Here is a 7,369-nt window from a genome sequence, read left to right as displayed (position 1 = left end):
GTTCTGATGCTTCAGTCTGTACCCACCACCTGTGTCTTTTCCTTGCAGCCACAGTTGTCTCTGGTAGGCCAGGAGAGTTGTTACTTGCTTTAAGAAATGTCAAGAATATTTGGGAGCTTCCAAAAGCCAAAGATTGACACCACCCCCATGTGGGGAGAGCCCTGGGCAGAGCTCTTGGTGCTGGAAGTCAGTTTGGTGTCTCCCATGGAAGCCTTGTCAGGTGTGTTTGACTAGAAATGGTGGGAGGGTCCCCTCCAATATCTGGGTGCAGTTGGTTGCCTCAGGGAGCCAGGGCACAGTATCTTCTACCCTGTCTGCTCCAAAGCCTGGAGAGCAAAAGGAAGTTTTGTGGTTTGATAGGAATTTGGACGAAAAATCAAGACTTGTTGAGGTGTGGCTGGTGAGAGATCAACCTGGATGGCCATGAACAAGGGTTTGGTTTAGGATGTTTTCTTTTTTCTAGTCTCTCTTCTCTGGTTAGTTATCTCTGCTGGTATGGTGAGCAAGATGCTTCATGATCACCACAGGTACTAAGATATGAGTATAACCTGTGTGTAGCATCATGTTTTGCTTCACAAAACCTCTCCATCTCACCCAGACATCTGTTTAGTGGGGAATGCCCTTTCCTGTTGACCATCCAGAGTGACCATGCTCCAAGGCCATCTGCATCAGTTGTTCCCACTCACTACAAAACCAGAAATTGCCACCAGCAACGTGGATAAACTTGATGCCTATCCCATGGCACTTGTTTAGCCTCTTCCCCAGGAGCATCAAGATTGGCCCCTGAACGCTGGCTGTATGGATGGTCAGGGAGGGATTATCCATTCCCAGGAGATGGGATCTTCCAGTCTTGAGGATGTTGGAAGCCTCTTCCAAAGGAGCTGGCAGGAAGGATGGAAACCAGGTGGGCTGTGAAGAGGTGTCCAGGTTCCTGCTGCTTGCCTGGTTCCAGAAGGTGGTATCCAAGAGCTTAGTCCCATTCTGGCACATGTTTCTTGGCCGCTGGAAAAGGGCCTTGTGGAGAAGGAGGAGACACACAGGGTGGCACGTAGAACAAGTGGAGACCCAGGCTCAGAAACCAGCAGCTTGGAAGCCATGGGCTGGCCAAGAACCAGGTGAACTTTTCTAGGTTCAGATGTCTGGGTAATTTCTCTCCTGTGGACATCTATAGGGCACATGCCATGGAAGTATCTAAACAAGATTCCCCCTCCTGTGCTCATCATTTTATCTCTCCCAACAGCCCTTCCCTGTGGTTCCTGTGGGATGGCCCTTTCTTCCAGCAGATGAAGGGTTCCATTGCTATTTCCAGGCTGTGATGGGGGCCCTGCTTTCTCCTCCTGCAGCTGCCTGTCCTTGGAGATGTGCCCAAGGCATGTGAGGCTTTCTCATCCCTCTCCACTCCCTCACCTTCTGACAGGCAATGAGCCGGCTGTGGGGTGGACCAAGGACCTTCACCCACCACCACACAGCTCCTGTCCAGCCTTGGGGACAGCAGATTAAGGCAGAAGGCCCTGGGAAGAGCAGGCTGGATTGCACACCACTCTTTTTTTCCCCCTGTCCATTTTGCCTTCCTTCCCTCATCGCTTGTTTTTGCTTTCCCACCGGCTTCTTTCCCACTTTTCTTGTGCTTTTTATGTCTCCTTTGGAGAGCAGTTGTTGGGGGTGATTTAGAGGCTCTCCAGCAGCTGCTGAGCCTCACCAGCCCAGCACTGCTCAGAGGCCACTGACCTGGGATTTATGGCTAATGTTCTCAGTTAATAACCTGGATTTACTTAAGGAGTCTCTTGAAATGCCCTCGGAGATGAGGGAAGGGGCAGATTTCCCTGGCCCCAGGAGCCTTCTTTACGACCAGCAGCAGCAGCAGAGCATCTCCATGGAGCCCAAGGGGCTCTGGAAGCTGGCGAGACAGCAAGTCCCAGCTTTCCACTGGTGATGTTTCAGCAGCAGCTTTCCCTCTGGCCTTCAGCTGATGGATTGCAGGGCAAACTCCAGACTGCCATCCCACCCTGCTCCCTCGTTAGAGATGGAAACGCCTCTGTTGACATTTCCTTGGAGATCAAAAAAAAAAACCCAAACACCACCACAACAACAACAAAAAAACCAAACCCTGCTTCTTTTCCCACTGTTCCTAAACCTCTGAAAACCAGAACAGCTGAGCTGTAAATTTTTTCACACTCCATGAATTGTGTGTGTGTGCCTGCTCGGCTGGGCTCGCTGCAGCATGGCAGGGGATGTGCAGCTTCTGGAGGTGATATAAGGGCATGAAGTTTTTATTTCAAGAGCTAAAGGAGAATTTGGGGTCACTTTTATGTTCTGCATTGGGTTTTGGGGGGCTCTTGGTCACGTGGACCTTTCTGCTGGGCCATCAGGAAGAGGTTTGCCCTGCAGGATGGAGGAGCTAGAAGTTGCAGAAGCTCCTTCCTGTGGGAAATCCTCTGTCCTCAGCATGTGTCCAACTTTCCTCCTCCTTAAGGGTTACAATTAAAATCTCTGCAGCTCACTTAGTTGTGCTGCTGGATGCTGATGGCCAGCACCAGCATCCCTTCTCACCTGGGGTGCCTCGTTTGAAGAACACAAGAGGAGAAGACAACCAGTTGAAAACAGGAAGCCGACAGCCTTCCAGTGCTGAAGGTCATGGTGACAGAGAATTGTTGCCCTTGGTTCTTGAAGGACTGCAGAGTGAAGATCTCCATGGCAGAGGAACAAACGCTTTGGCCTGGCAGCCAGCATCTGTTCTGTGGAGATGTTGCCAGGAGGCATCTCCTGGCTTTGCCCATCCAGCACCTCCTCCTTCCTTGAGTGCTGATAGCTGTGCTTCCTGCACTGACCTTGCCTCAGATGCTCCTCTGCTGGGCAGGCGAGGAGCAGCACGGGGTGGTCCTCTCTACAGTCTCTATGAACACTTTTCCTGGTACAAAGCTTAGGCAGGGTGCAGTGGTTCAGTGGGAGGACACACCAGTCCTGCCCTCAGCATCCCCAGCTGGGGTGGGTGAGCAGAGCTGGAAGCTTGCACGGGACTGAAGAGCCCCAACTGCCCTGGGAAACAAGGTTGGGAGTTTTCCATGACTTGCCCACAGGAAGGGATGCAGTGCCACGGCAGGGTGCTGGGCAAGCTCTGCTCTCCCTGCCCCAGCTGTAACATGGCTTTCCTCTCCCTCCCCAGGGCACCACTGTGAGGATGATCACAGCAGTGGACCAGGACAAGGGCCGTCCCCGGGGCATCGGCTACACCATCGTCTCAGGTATGTCATGTTGGGGGAACGCAGTGGGATGCTCAGCAGGGCCAGAGGAGCTGGTCCTGCAATACATCCTGTGCCTGGGGAATCACCTCTGGCTCAGCTGCTTCTCAACTCTTCTGCCTACTCTTTGGATCCAGCTTGGCTAATTCCTGTAGCCCACTGCCATGGCCAAAAGCTTTTACCCCTCTCACCTTGCCTTTGGCGCTCTGTTTTGAGGGTGATGTTGGTGGCATCTTCCTCTCCTTGAGCTGCAGGTGTTATTTCTGAGAGTTGTGACAATATATCATAGCACAACCTTTCAGTCCTAACGTCACAAATAACTGCACTTCACACAACCCCACAGAGGAGACCTGCAAAGAGCTGGGTGTAAAACTCTTGTTGGCAGTGGGGTGGTTATAGTTCAGGAGGAGAATGGGGCTGATTAGGTCCCTGTTGTTTCTGGAAAGCCTCTGTGCCAAGGGCTGGCTTCCCAAGGGATTGCCAGAGCTGAGGGAGCTGGGTGCAGGGCTGGAGAATGAGGCTTTGTCAGTGCAGTGGAGGTTTCCTGCCTTCTGACAGCCACGGGGATTAATCCTGCCTTTGCAGGCTGGCTCTGAAGTCTGAGGAACCTCTCCTGATGTGTGTGGGTGGTTGGTGAAAACTGCTGTCACTGAGCAATGCTTGACTCCTTTGGGACTGTAACTTGGGCACCTCCCTTTGGGGAAAGCTCTGCCACGTTGCTTTGACTGGCTGTGAGAAGTTGCTGTTTCAGGTAACTACTACAGGCAATTTCAGGTAGTTACTACAAGGTGATTAATTTTCCAAGGAAGGCCTGTCTGAGGTGCCTGGTGCTGAACCCTGCTCACCATGCTATGGGTTCTGGGGACACCCTTCTTGCAGCCCCACAGCCCAAATCCCTTCTGTCAACCTCTGGTGGTGGCAGATGAGCCAGTGATGGTCTGAGCAGCTGTTTCTAGATAAAGCCTAGCTGCTTTTTTGGAAAAGTCAGCTTTTGGGGCTGGAGCCATCTCATTTAAGATGCCCTGAGGTCAGTGAGCCTCTGCCATGTCCAAGGCAGAGCTGGGTTTGGGAGGCTGTGCTTGGGTTAACCCAGCAGTGAGGAACCAGCTTGGGGGGTTCTGGCGTTGCTTTTGGTGGGATCTTCATGGCAAGAAATGGCAATGGTGCCTGCTCTCCTCACTGTGCCACACCCTTTGGGTGCTGGCTGGCAGTGACAAGTGTGGAAATCATTGCCCAGATTCTGTTCCTTAAAGCCCAGCCATTTCAAATGCTCTTTTAATCCCACCTCTAGGGTCAAGGTGATTTCACCTTGGCTTTCAAGTCCATTGATCCTGACTGCAAATATCCAGGTCAGTCTTGCCTTTGAAGACTCAAGGATTATTATTCCTCTAATTCCCTCTGCAATTTATTCCAACGTTCCCCCAGCACAAATTCAATGAGATATTCCCCCAGATCATGTGTGTCCCTCTGGGCAAAGTGCAGCAGGGCCTTCCTTCAGTCAGATGCAGGCTCTTGTTCACTGGAGGACTGGACTGAAACCTCAAACTACTTTTGCAGCTGCTGCTGGACTATTGTGAGTGTAGTAAAAGCCTTGAGCTTACAGAAACCTCCCCCAGGTCAAAGCCTGGAGATGGCCAGCAGGTGGAAAATGTCCCTTGTCCTCTTTATCCACCCTCCTTCGGGCACCTGCTGGTGGCCATGGACCCTTTTTCTGACACAGTCTGTTGGGATAATCTAATTTTCTGCTGTCAGCATTAGTGCAATGCAATCTGCTCTAGGTTATTGGGTAGCTTGAACCTACAGAAACAAAAGTGCAATCTCTAAGAGGGTTAACTTGCCAAATGCAACCATCCACTCGTGGTCATGTCAGGCTTTCTGCTCATCAGGTGGTCACAGCTGCTCTGTCGAATCGAGGAAACCAAACCTTGGGCCTTGGGTTTTTCCATGGAGAGTTCACCCACTCCATGATTTTCATGTCTGTCTTTGGTTTTCCTGCACAACGAGTGTCCCCTGCTTGGTGCCAGGGTAGCTGGGGATGGCACAGGGCTGGTGGAAGGGAGCCAGGGAAGCTCCAGGAGCCCAGTTTGCAGCCGAGTGACAGGCAGAGCAGCGCAAACAGCCCCGCAGCTGCCAACAGCTTAATCCCTGCTCCCAGTCCTGCCTGGCAGGGGGCAGCTCTTCTATCTGAGAATCAGGCACAGCACATCAAAGCCTGATTAAACTGCTTTGCATTATTTTTTTTTTCCTTTTTGCCTGAACAGAGTGGGTTTTTTTATAACTGGCCAGGAGTCTTTCTCTTCGGAGCCGGCGTTTTCTGGAGCGGTGATGCTGGGAAAAAGGAGCAGCCTGGGAACAGTCTGAGGGATAACTGTAGTCATCCACTGTTGCCTCCTGTCTCCTCCCCATCCTCACCGTAAGGAAGTGCTTTTCCAAATCCCACGAGCCAGGCTTTGGGATGCTCTGCTTTCACTTTTAATTGAGTTTGAGGCTGGAGTTCATCTGCTGTGTTCAGCGGCCAGATTGCAGTCAAGGTGTGCAGCTGAGGGCAGATTTATGGAAAACACGATCATGGGGCAAATAATTTTTTTCTTCTGAAGTCAATCAAGGTCTAAGTGCCTCCTCCACTCTGCTCCAGGTATTCTCTTATATTTTCCATCATTTTCTTCTTGCTTTGGAAAGAAGATGTTACCTTCTGATGTCTAAGAGTCCAGAGATGGGAACCAGCATCTAGGGATTTTTTTTTTTTTGGTAGGCAGGTAAAGCCTAATTAACTTGTCATTACCCTCAATCATAATGGTAAAGGCCAGCAAGCAGATTTTGTGCCTGAGCTGGTAAATTTTTATAGCAATTTTGCAAAAAAAAACCCAAAAAAACCCACCCAAAACAACCCCAGTCTGACATATGGGAACAGGGAAGCAAATTAAATTAGAAACCAACCGTAAGCAAAAGTGGAAATGGCTGGTGGAGGCAGTAATTATACCTGGTTCTTCTGCTTACTTGCAGGAGGGAAAGGGGCTGTGATGCCATTCCCATTTCATGGCACGGGTGGATGATGCTTTTTCCCAGGTTTCAGGCACAGAGCTCACATGTGGCTGGTCTTATTTTACCAGCCAGGCTTGAATATCCAGCAGTGAGAGAGCTGAAAAGCAACCTAGGTGTTTATCATTCCTTTGGTTTTAATACCTAAAGCATTGGTATGATTTGGAAGCAGGTGTAAGAATTAATTTGGAATTGCCAGTGTCCTGTTCAGCTCCAGCCCTGGGGTAGCTGTGCCTTGGGATATATGGCAGCAGCTCTTATTTATATGACTATCTTCAGCACAAGGTCCTCCCGTGACAGGAAGACAATAAAACTAAAAGATTAACCATAACCACATAAAGTAAGAGTCAAGATCTACCTTTATGCTGCCAGGTTACAAAGCTGTTAAGCCTAAAATGCTGGAGGAGGGTTGTATCATGGCTTTGGCTGGTTGTCCTCTTGGGGCAGATGAACCTGCCTGCTGCCTGCATGCACTGGGAATCATTTTCACCTCTTATAAGGAAAAACCCTTCAGTGGTTTCTACCCCTTCCTTCCAAACCAAGTGCTTTAACCCCATGAAAACATCCACTTTTTTTTTTTTTTTTTTTTTTCCCCAGGCTCTGCAAGGAGTGGAGCCACCACTGTGCAAAAAAAAGCCACCTGGAAAAGGAAATGAAATAGAGTCCTGGCAATTCAAGCCCCTTGTGCTGACAGGCTGGTGGGTGCCAGGGCTCCCATCACCCCTGTGGGTGTTTCTCTTGCTTTTTCCAGGCAAAAATAAAAGGAGGAGGCAGGTGGCCAGTGCCCTGCAAAAACCCTTCCTGCCTAGCTGCTTTGACAGGCTGGAGATGCTCAGCCATTGAGGTCAGGGCTGTGTTTGAAGGACAGATAATTAATCCAGCCAAGTAATCCACGGTTCCTTTTTGGCAGATTTATGGAGATAGCCTCTGTCCCGGGGACTCTGCCTCATCATCTTTCATCTCCCAGGCAAAGAGAGTGACTTGTTGGATAACACGACCTGTTCTAGATAAGGCTTTTCATTTAGGGGAACTCTGAGCTCTAACAGAGATTGATTTTTTTCCCAGTGGGAACCGGAGGGCCCCGGCATTCC

The 7,369-nt window shown here is 50.3% G+C and overlaps 1 protein-coding gene across 1 annotated transcript in view; it reads left to right on the top strand.

The window, feature by feature from the left end:
• Nucleotides 1-7,369, top strand: part of CDH23 (cadherin-related 23) — a 188,905-nt gene that overhangs the window by 79,665 nt on the left and 101,871 nt on the right. Inside the window, exon 8 of the mRNA XM_009994895.1 lies at nt 3,164-3,242. Coding sequence (XP_009993197.1) covers nt 3,164-3,242 — 79 coding nt within the window. The remainder of the gene's footprint in view (nt 1-3,163; nt 3,243-7,369) is intronic.

The sequence above is a fragment of the Chaetura pelagica genome, unplaced genomic scaffold (genome assembly GCF_000747805.2).
Source record: "Chaetura pelagica isolate M959 unplaced genomic scaffold, ChaPel_1.0 scaffold112, whole genome shotgun sequence".
Lineage (NCBI taxonomy): Eukaryota > Metazoa > Chordata > Aves > Apodiformes > Apodidae > Chaetura > Chaetura pelagica.
This window is presented reverse-complemented; position numbering and strand designations above follow the sequence as displayed.